Source organism: Macadamia integrifolia, chromosome 9 (genome assembly GCF_013358625.1).
Source record: "Macadamia integrifolia cultivar HAES 741 chromosome 9, SCU_Mint_v3, whole genome shotgun sequence".
Lineage (NCBI taxonomy): Eukaryota > Viridiplantae > Streptophyta > Magnoliopsida > Proteales > Proteaceae > Macadamia > Macadamia integrifolia.
Genome location: NC_056565.1, coordinates 5144925 through 5167741, shown reverse-complemented (window position 1 = coordinate 5167741; position 22817 = coordinate 5144925). Strand labels below are relative to the sequence as shown.

The window sequence follows — 22817 nt, the reverse complement described above, 5'->3', positions numbered from 1 at the left end:
TAGTTAATGTTTAAATAACCCATAAATTTAAGCTGCCAGGTGTAGTTGTAAGCTATTGCGGTGGAATTGATGGAACCCACCAAAGTGGTAAAATCTAAGATTACTGTAATAGGTTTACAACTCAAAGATTTTGTCTTATATTCAAAGACGTAGAAAATTGTTAGCAGGAATTAGGTAATGTTTGCCCAAAAGGCGACATTATCAAAGATAAGCATAAATGCAAGTGTACTCTAGGCAGACCTTAACCTAGAAGTTGTTATGCATCCAAAAGTGATAGTAATTTTCGAAGTTGAAGAGCTTCCACGGTCATTGTAGTTTTTGAGTGGACTAGTGCATTCCAGACCTAAAGGTTGAGATTGTAGTTCAGTTGACACTTTGATTATATTTAATGGTTAGTGATATAATGTTGGTTTTTATTGATGTTACATGCATTAATTAAATATCGAATGGATTATTCTTCCTTGAGTTGAACCATTAAGCTAATATCTTTAAAAATGGCTTGAGAATATAGAGGTCTATATATGTCTCAAAGACCTAGTTTTCTATACTAGGAGAACCAAATCAATAGTTTGGTATTATGCTTTTAAAGCAAAGTTTTTTGCCCTAAAAGGTATTGGACAGTTGATCAATGGCAATAGGGTGGATGAGGGTTTCATCACTATGACCATAGGTTATAGGTTCATTTAATGTGTTATTTTTTGTATTCCGATTGGATCAATTCGGATTGGTTGGGTTGGATTAGTGTCGATTTTGATCAATCCAATACCAAGTTCTCAAACACTGCCATTGTTCTCTGAAAACCTATTTATGAACATTAATTGATAAATGTTTGGTTTCTTTTGTTTTTGGGCCTATGTGAACAAGTTTATATGTATGTCACATTTAACGAATTGTGTTCCCCAATAAATGGATTAATTTATGACTGGTCGAACCAAGTGGGAGAATAAAAGTATGGATCTTAAGCTGTTTTATGTGGCTCGACCAGTGGGAGAATAAATTCGATATACTAGGTTGCTAGTGGGAGAATAAATTCAGTGTACTATATTGTTTTTCATGCAAAAGAATTATTTGGAGTTTTGCATTGATTTATTATTATCATGATATTGAAGAATTATTTATGGCTGAAATATATAGTAAATTCATATTCATGTCATTTTGTACTTGAATGTTTTGTTTGAAACACCCTATGATGGATAAATATATTAGAATTAAACTGGGTGTGAGCTTCTGCACATTTTATGCTACACAGTATATTTCTAAGAAGCTATGAAATGATTGGATGGAATCCACCAAAGTGGCACATTCTATTATTTCATAGTTTTTTCAAGCACAGTAAAGTTGGTGACATTTGCCCAAAGGTGATGTCACCCAAGTTAAAGAAAATACATGTATGGAAAGGACTATAACTTAGAGGTTTCTAAACCCACATGTGATAAAAGTAATTGTATTTTCACAGTAAATTTGGATTTATAAGAGGACCAGTACATTCTTAGCCCAAATGATAGGAATGTAGTTACGGTTGTGACTCTTGTGTGTTTTATCTGCTAGGTGTACATATTAAATTTTCTAGCCCGGTTATTTGGTGTGTATGATTCATACCTGAGATTTTTAGGGTTACTTGATCGGGTTTTAGCTCTCAGGGAACCCAAACAGGTGTTGTTGCTGAACAAAGCACAATTAAAGAGAAATAGGAACAATTTTATTGCCCTATTAAGTTTATAATGACTTTGGAGTAATTTTGAATTGATTTTATCTTAAATTCTGTTCTCTGAATTATTTATGTACATTTATGCTTTATTTGTTTGTGTTGTCTCTGATTGTGTAAGAAACACATTAAAGCATACACTTCTGTACATATATTCATCTCTAATGTGAAAAACATGATAGAAATGAGTGAAACCCACCAAAGTGGTACATTCAGTTCAATTGTGTGTTTCCCAAGGTAAAGGTGACATTTGCTCAAAAGTGATGTCATCCAAGTTTATCGACAAAGTACTCAAGAGCCATATTTTCTGACATTGGTGTTATTGAGGTTTTTGATATGCTTGGTTAGTGGGAGTTTTATGATCTCATTTAACCAAAGATATCATGGTGGCAAAAGTCAAAGTTTAAAGGCTGTGCTTGTTAAGATTTATTGGCAGTGCTTATCCAAGGTAATTGACGATATTTTGTCAGAATTTGTGATGTATGGTGGTATTTAGCCTATGTTCAAAGAAGTGGTGGTTTACCACAGACAGTTTACCAAAGTTTGTGATTTATAGTGGTATTTAACCTAAATCGATGGAAGTGGCAGTTAGCTATAGGCGGTATACCAAAGTAAGATATTAATTTAAGAAAAGGGCAGTTTGCCAAGTGTTGATTAATATCAAAGTTTTCTACCTGTGAGGTTTTTAAGGTAGGCTGATCTTTAGATCAAGAAAGGACCTATAAGGAAATGTATATTTCATGTGATCACAGGTATATATCAACTCCTTATATATATATATATATATGTTTCTAGGCGATTTGGATTGATAATTTTCTATTGTCTGTAACATTAGATAGTTATATGCCGTATATTGAGGTGCATTTTCTACTATTGTTCAACAGTAGAGATTATTGATTGGATCAAAGTTTGTTTGAGTGGTGTTCAGTCTTGGAATTATTTGGCCAGGAGTCAATAGAAAGACATCAGTATCAGTGTAGCCCAAGTGGGAGATTGTTAGGATTTTTATGTGGGCTTAACTGATACCGGTTGATCCATTGGGCCCAAGCAATTATAGACCCACTCTAACTCTTTTCATTGTGAGAGTGGAATAGGGTTTTAGGGATTCTATTATAAATAGAATACTGACGGTCCCTGCAATCATTACTTTACTTAATGCCTTATTGGTTTTGGGAGCACGGCTTTCTCACAAGAGAAAGTGCACAGAAAGAGAGAAAACCCTAGAGTAAGAGGCTGCAGAAGATCTCAGTAGAATGACTCCACTTGCGTAGTTCATTATTGTCATCTTCATGGGAGTAATGTTTAACCACATGGAACAGAGGTTTCATGGGACACAGGTACTTCTTTATTCCCATTTATGGTTCATGTCATGGTTGTCCCATTGATTATTATAGATATAGTAAATCTATATGGTTATGTATTCAAAGATGTGATACTTTATTGTTCTGGGTTTAGAGACTACACCCATGATTAATCTTTTATGAATTGTTAAATATTCTTGCATTCTAAACACTATAAGGTTATTCATATGTTTAATATGATAAAAGAATCCCCAACAGACCCCACCCCATGGAGATAATTTATTAGCCAGCAAACCCATGGCATGGTTTTAAGAATTGAGAATATGATCATTGAATCTTTCGATTCATATTGGAATTGGCTATGATTGATTTAATTGATCTCGGCCTATTCCCACTGATTCCACTCCAATTCTTACTGATTTCAATGGTTTTGGATCAAAACCAAAACTGACCGATCCAATTCCCAACACTGTTTTATAGAAACCTTGATCCAGGTTGATGTAGTGAGTGCGCTCCATGACAAGGAATGGGAGGGGAGTTTAGTCCCAAACTGATAAGGAAATATGCGATGGTTGGGCTCATGACCTTGGAAGGGCTCGTCCGCTTTAAAGCTTGGGTTTTGGGTTGGACGCTATTAAGTAGTATCACTGTGGATTGCCCATGCACTAGCCATATGAGGACCCATGGCCCAAAGCTTGGGAAATTGATGCATGAGTGCACTCTTTGGCTAGGTATTGGAGTGGGTTGTCCGTACAGTGGCCATATGAGGACCCACGGCCCAAAGGTGGGAAAGTTGATGCATGAGTGCGCTCGATTGCTAGGGATGAGATAAGAGTTTAGTCCCACACTGTGCCACACTCTGGTTGTTGGACTTACTACCTTGGAAATGCCTCTCCACTCTAAAAGGCTCAGGCTTTTGGGTTGGATGCTATTACAGGCTCATTGCATTTGCTTTGCATTTCAGTTCTAGTCCAACAATTGAATAAGTATTGTTCCATGGAAAAAGAAAAAGAAAAACTCATTTTTCGGGTGTGGTTCCTCTAAATTCTCTTCCCATCATGGTTTGAGGAATCAGATTGAAATTGGCCTTGATTGATCCCAATTCTTGGCTGATACCGTATCAGTGGGATGGTTACAGATGAAGGGTATCCAAAAATCAATTTTTTTTAATTGAAAGCAAAGGTATTTATATCCGAACGTGATTCATGGCCGATCTGATCGGTATTGGATTGAAATCAGTCTTGACCGATCCATTCTTGATAACAAGTTCTCAATCCTTGCTCCCTGTGTCATCACCACCCCATCCACTTTGACATCATGGGTGTCAAATAGTTAAAATGGGAAGTGCAAAAAAAAACCAAATGACAGTTTTCAAGTTGGGGACCCAAAAAAAAAAAAAAAAAAAAACATATCACCCACAAATTAAGAACTTGGATTAACCTTTTTAATCCCATTTATAAGCACATTTTCATTAATGTTGAGTGCATAAATGAAAAAAAATAATTTTTGTTGAAACACATAAATGACTCTTGATCTATTTGTGGATTTTGTATTTTATCATAAAAAAAAAAAAAAAAAAGAAATAAACGCCATAAATGAAACCAAATGGAGGCAAAATCGTTTTTGTGAACAAAAATAAAAATGAAAAATGATACCAAAGAAGTCCTAATTGTCTACAAATTTTTTTTAATAGATAAATGCCAACATCAAAAGTCCATAATGGGTGAGATGAGCTGCAATTAAACCAAAATGATATGAATGAATATATGAGATGAGTCTCATAGTGACCTATGAGTGTATATATAAAAGAAGAAAAAGAACACTACCTGGTTGTGTGGATCCCTATGTCCATACACAAAAGGGGCAAAATGATGACTCCACCCTATCAATGCCCATGCGTGCCCCTTCATTGTCCCTACGTTAGTGCAAGGGCTATGTGACTGAGTAGCATTCTTCTTCCTATATAATAATTCTTCAATGGCTGATAATGGATAGGAATGATAGTTTGATCACTCACACAAGGATGCAATGGCTCACGATAGCATCAATGAGGCAGCAACTAAAAACTCAGCTTTGGGCCTAATAGTGGGCTATGGTCCAAGAGCGTCCAACCCAGCCCATTAGATCCTGGGTAGGCTTATCGATATTTAAGATGGGCCAAGACCCAAGATGGCATTCTGTATTCTCTTATGAGACCACTCATTATTGAAGCTGAATTTGAATTAATGAAACCCATAATTTTCAATGCTTATCACCACCTCACTACAGCTTAAACCGCTAAAAGGTTAAAGAAAACTAGCTGTTAGGGAATCTGAGTGGACATTTTAATCCCCACATCCTTTTTTTTTTTGGGTAGAAATCCCCACATCCAAAGAGTGGGAAAAGTATACGAGAATGAACATGTGTTCATGGGCTTATCTTATAAACCCAGTTCATTGTTTTGTTGTTGTCAAGACTCCGATATAACTCATTCTTAAAAGCTAGTCATTAATGAGAGGGTGCCTAAGTTAAGAATAGAATCCGCCTGAATCATTCCATGAAAACTAATTCTCAGCCATTACCAAGTGAAAATGGAATTGGCTTAGGAATCGAGAATCTGCCTGATCCAAGTTGGAATATGAAGAAAATGATAAGAATCGAACAATCAAGTAAACTACTTCTCTTCGTTGCATAGGCGAAGTGAGTTGGCTGTTTCTAGCTAGGGCTAAGCGAGCCAGAAGTGAACCAAGCTGGAGTTCTTGTTTGAGTGAGCCGGGTAGTAGTTCATAGGCTAAGTGAACTGGGAGCTACAGCAGATTGAAAAGCGAAGATAGGCGCATAGTTCAGTGATCTACAGCCGAAAGAGGCCAGATCATTCCGACGAAGCTGATTTTGATTCAAGCACTAAAGATTAAGATTGGTGTCAATCGATTCTGATCTGAATCGGATTTCTAGAGTAGTTTGAAGAAGTGAAAGGTGAGGAATGAAATAAGAGGAGAGGATTGCTACTTCCATCTGTAAAGATGGGAGATTGCTCCTCGTCTGTAAATACCAGCACTGTAGTAAAGCTTATTATCCCCAATGCGTGGGGAAAAATGCCACATTCTTGGAGACTGGAGAGCACTGGACATGCAGTTGGCATATCCAGACCATTATATTGAAAGAGAAGAGGATTAGAAAATTGGGTATTACCATCTACTTTGGATACTCAGAATACTGGGTTGCTGGAGTTAAAAATAATAATTGTTCTTTAGTAGTAATAAGAAAGTGATATACTGAGCATATCAGCTGTAATTAAAACTAAAAGAACCCATTAAGAAATGAAGCAGAGGAACCAAGAACTCAATTTCCAGGGAATCCCTCTTTTCTGAATTATACATCTCAAATTTCTGGTTCAGAATTATAAACCAGAAAACAGCAAATCGTTCTGCATTGCAATACAAATCACATCTTGTTTAACAAACTGCCTCTAGAGTCTACAAGGATATTATATGTAGATAAGTAGGGTATTAAACTGTATGTTCAAGCATTGGAGAGCAAATCAAGCAAAAATGACTGCAGAGGGAACAAGAAGTGAAGGTATCTGGAAAGATGACACAGTTAACAGAAAACACAATCAAATATGCTGAGGAAAAAGGGATTAAGAATCACCAGAGACTAGAGAATCCAAGAGTGGCAATTCTTAGAATATTTCGGAAGTTTTAAGTCACCATTCTGGACATAACCTGTGAAAACTAAATAGAACACAAAATAAAAATCTTCATGTAGTAAGCAACCTGATTTTATTTGGAACAATACTGTTTCAATTTTATCTGACTTTAATATTTATGGAAAGAAGACGATCTCTCTCATCTGAATAGCTTAAAGTTGCTCAATTTTGTTTGAGCCATGTGATTACCTCTCTCTGTCGAACCAGAGATAAAAATGGTGGAATGGGGGTCCGTCGTCATACAAACAAGGAAGTGATTTGTAATGTTCAACCACATTTGTTAGTCATGGTTAAGAAAGTAAGGAAATTTCAAGGGAAAAAAAAACCTGTCAATTCAGATTGCATAAACAGAATGTCAAGACATTCAGGATTGAGTTATTAACCTATGAATTTAAAGAAGAATAGTCACCCAGATGTTAAGAAAAGCATGCAGCAACTACAAACTCCATTAGCAACAACAAGCAACATGCCAACAATGACAACAACAACTTAGCCCACACTATTTGTTTTTTGACTTCATTGACAAAATATTGAATTCTGTAATTTTATTCATCTCCCAGAGAAAGTGATGGAACCATTTCTAAAATACATTTATACATAATTCATATTGGGGCTATGTCTATAGTTGCATGCGATAAAAAGTTTATGACCCATCGTAACACCAGAAATGAAGCTCGATCTTGAAACCCACATAAAATACAAATATCGGCTAATGATATAAAAACTGGCTCATAAGAAAACTGGAAAATAATTGAGCTCTAGAATAAAATTAGAGTCGTAAACAATAAACAGCCACACTCACCATGGCTGAGATATAGATTACAGAGGCACTACAAGAAAGGGTTGTTTACATTCCTGACTCCAATGGTAGGGGCAGCGTAAGACAGCATCGTTGGGAGTGGCCTGCCTATCATTGAATAATATCTTAAGCTCCTCTTTTACAGATTAATGAAATCCAAGGTCCACTCAATGCTTTGTAAACCTCTGGAGGACTTCAAAGTAGTCAGGGAAGGTTTTCTTAGTGCAACTGGGATCCTTGATGGTGACAGGAACATCTGCACAGGCAGCAAGTGAGAATGCCATGGCCATTCTGTGATCATCATATGTGTCAATTGCTGTCACATTCAATCTCTCCGGTGGACTGATAACACAGAAATCAGGCCCTTCTTCTACTGTTGCTCCCAGCTAAAATGGACAACCAAAGAGGGCCTCAGAAAAAAGTGAAGAATTTAACCAGACTGTCAAGGAAACCCATGTAGAAAACTATAAAAGATACCAACCTTCCGAAGTTCAGTGCAAATGGCAATCATCCTTTCAGTCTCCTTCACTCTCCAACTAGCCACTGTGAAAAGACATAAAAAAGGGATCATTAGGTAGACAGAATAACAAAGACAACCTTTTCTCTATCAAAACATCAATTGTGAAAAGGAAATTACTGTAATAAAGCCTGGGGTACTATTTACCAGACTCTGAACTCTCCCATCTTTTTCGTGCCAAAAATGGTACAGGAAGGAGTGAGGATCCAAGGATGTAGTCAAAGAGCACCCCCCCCCCCAACAAAGAGAGAGAGAGAGAGAGAGAGAGGGAGAGGAAATATCAACTTGACAACCATCCAAGGTATCATTTTCTGAATGGCCAGGAAAAAGATGACACCATTTTGGAAGAAAGTCGAGTTGCTACTAATCTGGATCTGGGGGTCAGAACCACACTAAATAGTGGAACCATCCTGTTTTACATGGTCCTAGTGTATGTCATAAGGTTATCAGAAGTAGAGCTCCTCGGCAGAAGGGCCGCATCACAACAACCCCCTCCTTTACCCTTCATGGTCAAGGTCTCATCAGCCTTTTTGAGTTGGGTTGGTTTTGGTATTCTATAAACTGACGCCCTCCACTATTACCTCATAAAATGGTAAGTTCCACACATCCTTCATGGGGCATGAGATATATGAGCAGCAATATCTTTAGAGGGATGGGTTTCATTTTGGGAAGCCTGCTCTTTTCAATCCTAAAATAAAATTGGAATTCCTTTGTGCTGCCAAATACTATCTTTCCTTATAACTAGTTCCCACAACCTAGATCGTACCATCTCTAATGGCAGTTGGACCATCAGCAAAAAGTGCAACAACAGCAAGTGTCATGGCAACATCAGGCATTTTGTTCATGTTGACATCAATTGCATGCAACTGTTTTCTTCTGGATGAATCTCGAGGTGGGCCTGTAACAGTGACACTATTCTCTGTCCAGGTAACTTTTGCCCCCATCTTTTCAAGAACCTCAGCAAATTTCACATCGCCCTGCATTCACAGGGAAATGTATAAATGACAATAGAAGATAATGACAGCATTAAAAACAAGAGACAAAGGAAAATATGGCCACGAGAGATACCTGTAAACTGCTAGTCCCACAACCTTCCACGGTGACTGTACCACCGGTGATAGCCGCACCAGCTAGGAAGTAACTAGCACTTGAAGCATCACCTTCAACATAGGCATTTCCAGGAGACCTGTTGGCATTTCGTTTCATTACAACTTTACTGTAACCATTCACCTGGCAAAGGAGTGCAGTGATATATCAGAGGACTTACTTGTACTTTTGACCACCCCTAATCAAGAACCTGTCCCAGGCATTGTTGTGCTCCACAGTGACACCAAAGCGTTCCATCAATTTCAAAGTCATATCAACGTAAGGGATTGAAATTAATTTATCAATAATCTCAATCTCCACATCTCCTAAAGCCAAGGGGGCTGCCATAAGCAGTGCAGTCAAGTACTGACTACTGATAGAACCAGAGAGTTTCACCTGCAATAGGAGCCAAAGGTGAATTCATTTGAAATGCTAAATGAGTTTCAGCCACCCACTACCAAAGGCAGGACCCTATAGAGATGTAAATGGCATTTGCATCCAAGCTAAATCCAGGAAATGAAGCCCATAAAACAAAGACATAACTTCGATTAAGAAATAACAGCATGTGGAAGCATTTACTAATGAATAATGAATTACAGAAGGAAATTCCCAAATATCTTTATGTTCTTCAGGAAATTATTAAACCTACCATAAATCACCCTGGGGTTGGACTAACTAAGAGAAAATAAATACCATGCAGTAAAGGAATTCCAGGTGCATGAAATCCCACTAAGGATGAAATTTGTTGGAATATTATAATTTGACAACTTCCCATTACATGTAGAGTCTGGAGTTTCCAAATCCAAGAAAGAATCTTGGGCTGCAAGTGCTTATTATCCCATTTACAACACAAAGGGCAGGTTAGCGTCACAACTTACAAGACTTTGTATGGTTGAACTTAGGTGATGTCATGATGAATGTAGCAAGGCAAGGTCAACAAGCAACAGATATAAGCAAGTTTTATAAAGGTGACGTCACTCGGTATATAATCAAACCAAGGCCTCTGTAAAAGAGGTGGTTTGCAACTACCTTTTGTCCAAACCAGATCATATATAACACATGGCAAAATCAAACTTAATACATATACTTCCTTTATAAAAATATAAAATTTAAATTTGTATTCACAAACATGAAAATGTTTTCAAATTAAAATGGCAGGAAATTTATCTAGATATCTTCTCTTTTGACTAATCAAAATATAACAACATCCAGCAACAAAAACTTCATTGAAAATAAACCTCACCTTTCCTCCAGGAAGGCCCCCATTTCCCTTTACACGAACAGGAGGACATTTAGTACCCAAGAAACAATCAACATCAGCACCAAGCTGCTTCAGACCATCGACCAAGTCTCCAATTGGCCTCTCTCTCATTCGAGGGACACCATCAAGTATATAACTGAAACTCACACACATAAATAAATTAGCTTCAAGGGCATATCCTACAATGCTACTCATGAAATCTATACCCTAAAGTCAAACTGGTCAGATAGTAGTTAATTATATTTGTGGCAATTATCTGGCATAGTGATTTTGAAGACATTAGCTCCTTACTTCTGAAAATGTTGGTTCATACTACTAAGTCGGGTAAGTCCAGACTCCAGCCAAACCTAAACAAAAAGGTGGAATAATGAGAGTTTTTTCGACAAACCTTGAGTTTCCACCCGCAGCAGTAACTGCAGCAGTTAATGGACGCATTGCAGTCCCTGCATTTCCAAGGAAAAGTTCAATTTCTTCGCTGGATTCCTTCCCAACAGGGAACTGCCCACCACAACCTTCCACAATTGCTCTTCTATTCACACTGTCTTCTTCCACATGTAGCCCAAGGGTTCTCAAAGCACCAAGCATATAATAGATATCATCACTGCTCAACAAGTTGTCTACAACAGTAGTTCCCTGATAAAACATAAACATGTGTAATGAATAATCTAAGGAAATGTCTAGGAAAATATGTTACAAATAATACAAGTGTTGGACCATGCCAAGTAGTCCTCATCATATGGTTACCATAGTAGCTGTAGGCCACGTCAGCATGATTCAATTAATTAATCACATATGCTGAGTGAACCAGTCAAGTAACATTCTAACATTCCAAGTCTCTCATGTTCACGAAGTTATCTTTTTATTAAAAAAGTTGTTAACAATACAGATATTCTACATATGAAATGCTGGATAAGATAGAACAATGGCTAAAAGCAATATCATAATGGCAACTCCATCAGATAGAACACTTATTATGCATATCAAAATAAAACATTCATAATAAGCGGATTGCAAATATCAATTACAAATATTTACAAGAAGCTAATAGAGCACCAGAATAAGTTTGATTAAATAGACACAGATATTTGGACCTACAGACCAATCATAATGACTTTGATACTTTGAATTGTTCTGCCATCTAACAAGTGGTTGAATGTGTGAGCATATTTATCAAAGTTGCGCAGTATACATCTTAGGCTAACCAGTTGAACCACAAGACAATTTAGTCAAAATCCAGTCAAACACTGATATCCTGACTATATGAGAAGGTTGGTGTATGATTAACCCAAATTTATGCCATCAACAGTTCTGCTGGTTTGATCATCCTGCACAAACTGAGACTGGTAATTCTGATTTAAACTAATGTTGTGTCAAAAGCCCCGAGAACGCATTTGTATTAGAAGTTAATTTACCACGCCCATGCCAAAGGCAAGGGCCAAACATGGATTATCTCTTTAGTAACTCTACAACACATGCCATTGGTTATATAATTCCTTTTAACAAATTTGACCAAAAAGTAATGCTGTAATAAGTAATTAATCCAAGCTGCCATACAAGTTGCTTCCTATAGTCAGAAAAAAAGAATTAAGATTAATTGGGTAGGAAATTTGAAGTAAAATGTTCTATGCAGCCATCGAAGGAAAACAGAATAGAGACATATAAGAAAAATATGAAGAGACGCTAAATAAGATCATATGAAAACTCCCATTCGGGTTTCATGTTGATTACAGAAGAAAAAAAATCAGATCATCGCCATGACCGCAAACCAGGCAAAAGCAATTATTAAAACACCCCCACACCCCAAAAAATAAAAATCAAATCTCAAATTTCTTTTGACAGATCCATGTTCACATGAAAGCGTACAAAAGAATCAAATTTTCAGTACCCCATTAGGATTGTAGCGACCAAGTTCCAAGAAGTAACCAATTGAATAATACATTCCTACATGAATACAACAGTATCAAAGTCTCCCCAGGGCTAACAGCGATTGAATTGGCGGTGCAATATCAAACAAAGTTATTATCTTTCCTTTTGGGGGGGGGGGGGGAGAGAGAGAGAGAGAGATTCAAACCTCAGAAAGAGCGGCAAGGAGAAGAATACGGTTGGAGAGGGACTTGGAACCGGGAAGCCTGACAGTGCCAGAGATCTCCTTGATGGGCTGCAAAACGATCTCGGGAACGGTGGAGGGCTTCTCAGGGCTGGCAACAGCAGCAGAAACCCTGAGAGGAACCCTAACAGAACCAAAGGAGGAGTTGGGTGAAGGCCCATCATACTTGATGGCACCAAAACCGCCAGGAGCTTTGATATTCGATCCTACCCACACAGAGCAAAGAGAGAAACTGCGTTTCTGAGGTCTGGGAAGAGAAGTTACGCAGTGGGCATTTTGGATGCCCTTAGAAATGTTGCCAACCTGCGCCATCTAAGTGTTCAAACGTTTCACTGAGGAGGAGGAAGAAAGGGAAGGTGGGTGGGTATTAATTTAATCGTTGGAGTTGGATTTGGTTTCAGAGATTTTTGTTTTTGGGAATTTTGGAGAAAAAAAGGATCAAAGCCGGGCAGTAATCATTCACCTACCAATTCCTTCCCACCGTCTCCGATCAAAGGCAGCACCACCTGCGTATATGAAGTAAGCTTGGGAGTTGGGGAGGAAGGAAGGAGGGAGGGTGGGTTGGTAAGGTAAGAGGAAGTACCTTTTGACCGAAAGAGTCGCAGTCTCTCACCAAACCCCGTTTTCCGTCCGGAACCTCCAGCCGGCGTGTGAGGGTAAACGAGTCAGGGGGTGTTAAATATCGGAATCGGAATCGGTCGACTCAAGTCGGGGCTGAGGGGTTGTTTGGCCTCCGTTCCACAAGTAAGGTCTTAAGTCTCTTTTCTACTTATCTAATTTGGACTACTTGTCAGAAGATTGGAAAATGCAATCCAAAATGGCCCACGAGTCCCACGTGGGCTGAGCGACCAGTACTTCACTTTTATGTTCACTGTGGTTCTCTATTAACTCCTGTGGTCTGGTTTCAATGTGAAAATGAGTGAAATCAAAACAGAACGATGAGGGTGCACGGGTTTGGATTTGATTTTTCTTATTGGTGTATTAATGGTTTAGTTTCGATTTATTATGGAAATGTATTCACAAGCATGGACAAAATTAATTTTTTTAAAGAATTTTGGACTGATATTGGTTTTCTATCAAGTTATATTAATTTTGGTCTAATTTTTAATTTGATTAAATGTCTTATCAATTTTGATGCAATGGGATTTGGTTTCAGGTTCACAAAAATTATCCAAATATGATTCAATAAACTCATATCAATGATTTCATCAATTCAGATTAGGTTTTGATACTCCAAAGTCTGATTGTCTAATGGTTCCTTAAAATGCAAGATAAAATCATAAGAAAAAAAAAATCAACATAAAATGTGGGTTGGAGATGTGTGGGGTACTTTTTTCTTTTTGTTTATTTTTAATGTTATTTGGAGTCCCAAGTCCAAGTGCAAGGTCTTCAACGACCCTTCCTTCCACAACCTACTCATCCCTCCATTTGGCTCTACACTTATTTTATTACAATAGAGACACCATCCACCACCGAACCCACCTCCCTTTGGTTGGTGGCAAAGAAGGTATCAGCATCAGTCCATATAATAATTTAGTAAGGGATATTTCACGTCTTTTTCTTCAAATAAATTATATTTACAATGTCATAATTTAAATGTATAGATAAATATAGGAAAGAAATTAGATATACCATTGGTTTTTTTGAAGTAAGGGATTCGATCAATGGGAGAATTCAGATGAAATAAAAGACGTTACCAAAAGAATGACGAAAGAGAGATAAATGAGTGATTATTCTCTACACTAAGTGTGGTAGTGTGGTGAATATTGAGTGATTGAGAGTATTTAGACATACATTTCAAGGTCCTCTCGATCACTACAAATGTTTTTAAAAAATAAACACAGATTTATGTATATCTTTTTGGTAAAGTCAGATTTACGTATATCAATGACAAATCTAATATTTTTCAAAAAATACATATAAATTTAAAATAAAAAATAAAAATAGAAATTTTGGATCAGAAATCACATGATCCCCAACTGTCCATTGCAACTCACGAACAGGCCCATCCCCCAACTCTTAGATATCAATATTCAAATCTCAAGGCATGTTCAAATATTTTTTAATTTTTTTAATGCACGTGTCATTTTTATTTAACTTTTCAATTCATTCCAAGAGGAGTATACACAACCCACGTGGGACATGGGATTCATGGGAAGTCCACCAAATGAATTATTAGAGGGTCGATTGTGCAAAAGAAAAAGAGAATATAAAAAATAGGAAAGGATGAAAGGAGTGTTTGGTTGCTAGCTTATAAATATCCAATTTATCCCATCTAACTCATCACTTGAAATGGTTTGACACTTTTTTTTTATTTTTTTTTTCTCGTATCATCTTTAGTCATTTCTTATAGGAAAAACTTGAGCCTTACCTAGGTAGGTTGCAAACTTACCTAATTTTCATTTTGATGAAATGTTGTAACTAATAATAGAATAATCTCCGCCCCCTACAGACTCGAGAATATCTCGATCCTTAGGTTTTAGTATTTTTTTTATATAGATGATATTATTTTTGCACTGATATTGGTGTAATGTGATAAATTTCCTCTTGTTATAATTTGAGGAACCTATTCCTGTTTGTTTGTTTGTTGGGGGAAAATTTCTTTGCCTAAGAGTGTGGTTTTTACACTAATGTGGAGGTCAATGGGATCACACCTAAAAGCATTAATAGGGTGGAAGGGATAGAACTATCTTTACGCCCACCTCTATATCTAGTCGTAACCCTCCACTGTGGCATAAAATCATTCTCCTCTTTTTTTTGTCTTTTTTTTTTTTTTTTTTTTTTTTTTTTTAAATTTATGAAATATCCTTATTTGTTATAATGAATTCAATTGCAAAAATAGTAACTATGATGACAACAACATAACTGTTGACACCCTTGACAGTGGCAACAATAAAGCAATGTGAGATGGTAGTGCCATCTCCTTCTAACAGCCTCTCTTCTCCCTTGATGATGGCAACAATGAAGGCAATGGTGAGGTGGTGGTGACATTTCCATCTAACAACCTCTCTTCCTCCTTTAACTCCAGCAAGGTTTCTTCTTTCTTGTCCACTACAGCTTTACCGACTTTTAGTAGTAGGTTTTCTAGTTGGGATTTTATGTTCTCCAACTACTTTGGATTATATTTCAAAGTTTAGGGTTAAATTGTTTAAGGTTTTAGGCTTCAATGGTTCATGGAATTTTTTTTTTTGTTAAACGAAGTTTATTGCCAATTTCTATAAAGGGGAATAGATGATAATGTTTTTGGAGAAAGTTTCCCATCCAAGATGATATAGCGCTTTGATTCAATTGGAATAATAGATGTCATTTTGAACTCATGCCAACATGCAGGGCTAATAGGAGGATACACATGAGCATCTTCAGTGAGAAAACTATACGATCTTTTAATCTGCACCCACCATGCTAGGTGTAGACACACATAAACAAGCATTTTTTTTGTAAAGATCGACTTAAACTGATACCAATTGATGCAAATTGCTATAGTATCTGTATCGATCATGACCAACTGATACCAGATCCGATACCCTGAACTAAGTCCCTCCCTGTAAAGCCCAAATTTGTCTAAGAAAAAAAAAAAAAAAAAAAAAAAAAAAACTCTTTTAATATGACCTTCCAGTCAAATCCAAACCATTAGTTAAGTTTCAAACAGAGAAGAAGAAATAACTCTAAACCATTAGTAAAGTTTCAAACAGAGAAGAAGAAATAACTCTAATCCAAACCCACTAACTTTTTGCTTCAATTTTCTGATTTGTGTAACCTTAGGTCTCTGCATGTGTACAAACTAAATGTGATTGATCCTAAATGGAGTTAGACCTCAATGGATTTGTACAATAATGGACTCTAGAATAGTGCCAAGGCATTTCAGATTTGATACAATTATGATTGAAGAGGAGGGGGAGAGAAAAAAAGAATAATGACAACCTAATGGCTAGATTCTCCTAAAATGGTTTCATTATCCACACAAAACTCTCTACCTTTAAGGTGTGTTAGGTTGGGATGAAAAAAAAAAAAATAGTAGGTAAAAATATTGATGAGACAATGATGAGTTTTTGTCTTTCTCCTTTTTCTTTTTTCAATGTTTCAATTTTTAATTTGTTTGTCTTGCCAACCAAACACACCCCTTGTGTGATAGGTAGAGTTGAGACTGGAAGCCTCACCAACCACATTTACTTAAAAAGTATTCAACCCTTGTTGGAACTCTTTCAATACACTGGACACAATCCCTTAGCCTCAAGCTAGTGCTTTGGTTAGACCCATTTATTTATGTATGACAAGATTACCTTTTAGCCTCATTCAGTGGCTTTGAATCTAACCACCAAATCAATTCCAGTCCTGCAAATAATCTCACACATATCAATTGGATGAATGAACCAAAAGAGAAGCCCGTTTAGTCATTCAAAAGAACAAGAAATCTGCCCACTTCAAAGGCACTCACACAAGCACTTGCTCATAAGTTCTTAGCTGTAAACAGCAACTGCATTCAAGTTCCATGCGTGAGAGAAAAAGTCGATTATAAGATTGCCTATCATATTCTTCGGTTATTCCACAATCAATAAATTGAGGACACAATGTTACATGACACTATTCCACATTGGGAAAATTTGAAATCCGTGATGACTAAAAACCTTCAAAAGATTACAAAAATAAACAAGAGAATCCATCAATAACTGAAATTAATCAACCATCTTGACTCTTGCTCTTGATTCTAATTTGGAGGCTCAAACTCTCCACCGCTGAAAATAAGAGGAAAGGTGAAAAAAATCAAGGTTCTTATTCTAAAAAACAAGAGGCCGTTACTGACTCAAAGCTCTCCAGACTTGGCCTCCTCTCCAGTTGTATTTTCAAACTTGGAACACTGGAACCAAAATTCAAATGGTAAATAAATTATAGAAGTGAAATGCAACTAATAAGGCCTAGAACATTGCTTTCGCTGCTGCAACCATAGCTTCAGCTGTAATACCGAATTCCTTGTATATTTTTCCTGCTGGTGCACTTGCCCCAAACGTGTCAATTCCGATTGCCTTCCCCTTGGGACCCACAAACTTCTCCCACCCAAAAGTTGATCCTGCCTCAATGCTTACCCTGGCTGTCACAGCAGATGGGAGGACACTCTCCTTGTATTCATCTGACTGCTCATCAAACAACTCCCAGCTTACAAAGGAGACAACGCGGACTGCCTTTCCTTCCTTCCGGAGGTCCTCAGCAGCCTTTTCAGCGATCTCCAATTCAGAACCAGTACCAATCAAGATGCAATCTGGCTTGTTTCCTGTAGAATTGTCTGATATAGTGTACCCTCCCTTCTCAACTCCTTCAATTGATGTTCCGGGAAGCTGGCAAAGCTTTTGACGGGATAGGGCCAGGATTGAGGGTCTTTTCCTGTTGGAAACTGCAACCTTGTATGCACCAGCAGTCTCAGTTCCATCTGCAGGCCGGAGCATCAGAATGTTAGGCATGGCCCTGAAGCTAGATAAATGCTCAATTGGCTGATGGGTTGGCCCATCCTCTCCAAGACCAATGGAATCGTGGGTCATCACATAGATGACTCCAGCCTCACTCAAGGCTGCAATCCTCATTGCAGGCCTCATGTAGTCAGTGAATACAAAGAAGGTTGCACAGTAGGGGACAAGGCCGCTGTGGAGGGCAATGCCATTGCAGATGGCGCCCATGCCATGCTCCCTAACACCAAATCGGACATTCCTCTCCTCTGGGGTGTTCTTTTGGAAGTTCCCAAACATCTTCAGCAAGGTCATGTTGGAGGATGCAAGATCTGCACTACCACCAAGTAGACCAGGGAGAGCTGGTGCGAGTGCATTGAGGCACTGTTGAGACAGAATTCTGGTGGCTTCAGCAGGGCTCTCTGGAGTGTAAGTCTGGGAACAAGAAAACAAATGTCAACCAAATTGACTAGCCAACCCTTAATACTAATCTAACAAACCGAGTTGATTATCAATAAGACACAAAAACTAAAATCAAGAACATTGGCTAGCAATACTCACTGGAAGAGCCTTCTCCCAACCAGAAGGCAATTCACCATTTATAATCGATTTCAATTCTGCAGCTTCCTCCTTGTACTTCTTCTCATACTTTGCAAACTTGGCATTCCATTCCGCTTCAAAAGCAGCACCTTCAGAAACATGGTGGCTCCAGTGCCTATGAAACAAGAGCAAAAAGATTAATTCAAGTGGAATATGTGAAGTCAAATCAAGAGGGAAGAACAGGGGCAAGTCTATTTTAATTGCCTTACTTCTTCACTTCCTCAGGAACATGGAAAGGCTCATGTGGCCATCCAAGGTTCTTCCTTGTGGCATCCACTTCCTTAGTGCCCAAAGCACTCCCATGTACACTGTATGAGTTCGCCTTGTTAGGAGACCCATAACCAATAGTAGTAGTGACCTGTAAATGTATCACACATTAACAAAAGTCGTCACCCTACTTCAAACTGAAATCAAATTCTTCGGAACTGTACTGCATGGAAAAAAAATCTAACCTTGATCAAAGTGGGTTTGTCTTTGACAGCCTTTGCTTCCTTGATGGCCGCACGAATGTCATCATATCCAGTGTTACCATTCTTTACCCAAATCACATGCCAACCAAGACCCTCAAAACGGGTGTCCACGCTCTCAGTGAATGCAATTTCTGTGTTTCCATCAATGGAGATGTGGTTGTCATCATAGAAAGCAATCAACTTACCAAGTCCCCAGTGCCCAGCAAGGGAACAAGCTTCATTTGAGATTCCCTCCATTTGACAACCATCCCCCAATATACAGTATCTGCGGAAACAGCAATAAAAACAAACGAAAGAAAATAAGGCCAAGGAGATTATCACAGGTAACAGCAAGATGTAATCATCATGACTTGACATATAGACTAGGGAAATACACATATCAATAAAACCAAATAAAACAGCTTGCCAATACTTCAAGTAGGAGAAAAAAATAAATTAGAACTATTAAGAAATTGGAATCTCACGTGTAATGGTCGACAATCTCAGAGTCAGGTTTGTTGTAACGAGCAGCCAAGTGCTTCTCTGCTAAAGCCAACCCAACAGCATTGGCTATACCCTGACCAAGAGGACCTACAGAAAGAAATAATGAAATAAAACAAAGAACTCTTAGACATCAAATATATATTTCTGGATGGAAGAACTTAGTATCAGAGAAATAAAGACCAACCTGTGGTGACTTCGATACCAGGTGTCTCAAAGTTCTCAGGATGACCAGGAGTTTTGCTTCCCCACTGGCGGAAAGCCTTCAAGTCTTCTTCCTAGTAAATAGATTGAAACACATACAAGATTCAGTAGATGAGCAAATCAGCATCCTCGAAACTGTTTCAACTTTCAACCTCCTCCCAGAGAGGGAGGGGGATTGACGGAGGAAAATAATCTGATCAAGCAGAAATATGAATATCCTAAACCAGTTTCAAAAAACTTGGTTGGGTTTTCCTAGCAAGAATAAAATCCCAGACAGGATTCTTTTTACCAATTAATCCCATCTTCCCCATTACATAGCCGCAGCTTAGCCCAACATGCAATTTTTTCAAATTTTGATCTCTTTTTCGGGAGGAACGAGATCCATGTTGACATAATACACAAATATAAATCTCTCCAAAAATTAAATATAAAAGATGATCAATTAAAGTAAAACATAAAAACGAACGATGTAAAGACCAAAAATTCAAAGTGGATCCAAAAGAACCCGTAAAAGGAATGCAGGGAAAGTGCTTGCGCAATTCATAAAAGATAAGCCTACATACAAATCAACAGACAATCGAAAGGCATACCTTAACACTGTCAAATCCAGCAAGATGAAGCAGAGCATAGTGTAGCATGCATCCATGTCCAGCAGACAGCACGAAGCGATCACGGTTGAACCATTTGGGGTTCTTAGGGTTGTACTTCATCACCTCATCATACAAGATGTGACCCATTGGAGCGCAACCCATTGGCAAACCAGGGTGTCCAGAGTTAGCCTTCTCGACGGCATCGATCGCAAGGAACCTAATCGTATTGACCGATTTATTAATCAAATCCGTTTCAGTCTTGCCGGTGGTTACCACAGCAGAGGCACGGATGGACGATCTAGAGTACACGCGCCTGCGAGAACCGGCAACGGTCAGTGACTGAGATTTGATGCCTCGGCCGGCGAGAGTGCTGAGCTTAAATCCGGAGAGAGCTAGACGGTCAGAATTAGAGGTGGAGCCAGACTGGGAAATGGTAGTACGACCTGCAAGGGCTTGAGAGACGGTAAAAGAAGATGAAGCCGCCATTGTTTGTTCTCTGTGGAAGAAAGAGCTTTAGCTACTGATCCTTCCGCAGAGGAGGTGGGAGGAGATTACTAGATTATAAATTTGCAGAAATGAAGAGACGAGAGACAGGACTAGCTGTTCTTCGTCTCTCTCGGTTTGGAATTTTAACCAAATTGGAATAAGAGTATGATGAAGGGGGAAAAACAGGTAGGAGAAGAGCAGAGGTAGAAAGCTAACAAACAGACCTTTATAACTTCTCTAGTTAGGCACGAGAATGAGTCAAATTCTAACCGTTGGATCTGCAAGAAAACACATCTCAACCGTCGATTATGGGTAGTATTCAATTTTTAATTTCCTATTGATTTGTTGGTAACGAATATTCGATGATATCGACGTATATTGGGTTCTCAAATTCAACGCTCGGCTCGGCTCGGCTCGGGCTCGGGTAGGCTGCGCTCCACGATTCCATTGACACGTGGATACTGAATTAGACGAAGGATCTAACAAGAGTCCTGTTCGGTCAAAGTCAACAATCCGATGGCTTTTATTCAAAAACAGGGCAAATACGTCTGATTGAAGAGCAATGCATCGATGCAGTGAAGATTTGGACGGCTGGGAATACCAAGGCACATATCCTAAGGTGTTCTCAATCGTCCAGAGCCCCACTGTACCAATGTGAGGAAGTAGAGGATTTTTTTATCTGATTAAATTCGTGCACACACTATCATTGGCCCCTACACTGATGTTGAGTACCTGATCAGGCAACGATCTTTTTTCCATTTTTCTTTTTTTTGGTAAAGCCCTAAAAAAAATTTCTTACCGTTGAGGAATTAGAGTTACACATTATACAATGGTATTCACATGAAAGTATTCATCAACATTCTAATTATATACTCATGTTGTCCAATTAATCATTTCAATCATGCATTCATTTTTACCCACGTTGTGTGAAAAAAAAAAGTATATACATTTAAGGTCATTATTAAATTCACAAAGTTGATAATGCCTCCTAAACGACCCAAACCTTATGTAGGAACCAATCTTTAATCCTCAACTCCTTCACCTTGCACATTGCAAAAGCAATTCTCTCCATCCCCCCTTATGTAATTCTTATGAAGATTTTTGTTTTACCTCTCACACTCAATCAGGAACAGAATCATTCTTAATATCTGCCTCCCTCACGCCAATCAAACCATTAAAATCAGTTTAGAAAGTTCTTCAATTTAACTACACGCGACTTCCCTTCACTTATCAGAGCTTTTTTATTTTTTAGGCAGGGGGAAGGGGTTGTTGTAAGAAGGAAATCAGTTAACGTGAATCAATGGTAGCCGAGGAAGCTAGCCTGGATACTTCGGTTAATAAAAAAAAAAAAAAAAATCAATGGTAGCCAAGGAGAACGGCTGTAAAATAGCAGCTCGGCCAGTGATGCCGTTATACAGGTAAAGTGAGAGAGTGGAAAATGGGTCGCTAGCAAGGAATGCATGGGTCACGATTCAATCTATCCTTTTGTGAAAATGGAAGTGGAAGGGACGTCAGGGTTGGGGAGTCGGTAGAATGACATTTTCAGTTCTAACCACTCACATCTTAAACTATTATTATTTCCCATTTACTTCACCAATTTCCATCTTTAAAAATTTATTGAATGATAAATTATTTTGTAAGGTGGTTGTCTCTAGTAGTAAATAACTTATTTCTTGCCCCCAATTCTTTTCTATAATTTACAGTCAATGCACAATTTAATGACTTCTACTACTTAATAATTATATTAGGATGTCTAATAATCAACATTGTAATAAACAATTAACAATCCTAGTTTCTTTATACAAGAGAAAAATGAAATAATATTTTACTTATCCTTTAATTAACAAAAGGAAAACCCTCGGTAGTTTATTCCATAAAAGGGTCATGCATATAACACATTTAGCCTTTTTTGATAACAAATACACTTTCGTATATACATTATGCATTTTACAATACTTGTACAAATGAAAAAGATAAAAGTGAGAGTAGGGGTGAAACAAGGCCGGGTTTCTCAAAACCGTAACCCAACCCCAGGTCCCAAAACTCAAACCAACCCTAACCCAACCCTACCAGGTTCATGCTCAAGCC

General features: G+C 38.0%; 2 protein-coding genes across 2 annotated transcripts; both read right to left on the bottom strand.

The window, feature by feature from the left end:
* Positions 1-7426: 7426 nt before the first annotated feature.
* LOC122089350 (3-phosphoshikimate 1-carboxyvinyltransferase 2) lies at positions 7427-13205 on the bottom strand. The gene is made up of 8 exons (XM_042659007.1): positions 12429-13205; positions 10746-10990; positions 10340-10493; positions 9278-9492; positions 9079-9196; positions 8777-8987; positions 7975-8036; positions 7427-7879 (listed from the first exon to the last, which is right to left on the bottom strand). Exons 1-8 carry the CDS (start codon positions 12774-12776, stop codon positions 7661-7663), a joined length of 1572 nt encoding a protein of 523 aa, XP_042514941.1. The 5' UTR covers positions 12777-13205; the 3' UTR covers positions 7427-7660.
* Positions 13206-16958: 3753 nt separating this feature from the next.
* Positions 16959-20933, bottom strand: LOC122089392 (transketolase, chloroplastic-like). The gene is made up of 7 exons (XM_042659084.1): positions 20244-20933; positions 19637-19727; positions 19434-19539; positions 18952-19234; positions 18709-18857; positions 18461-18614; positions 16959-18334 (listed from the first exon to the last, which is right to left on the bottom strand). The coding sequence occupies exons 1-7, from the start codon at positions 20727-20729 to the stop codon at positions 17378-17380; spliced, it is 2226 nt and encodes a 741-aa protein (XP_042515018.1). The 5' UTR covers positions 20730-20933; the 3' UTR covers positions 16959-17377.
* Positions 20934-22817: the final 1884 nt, after the last annotated feature.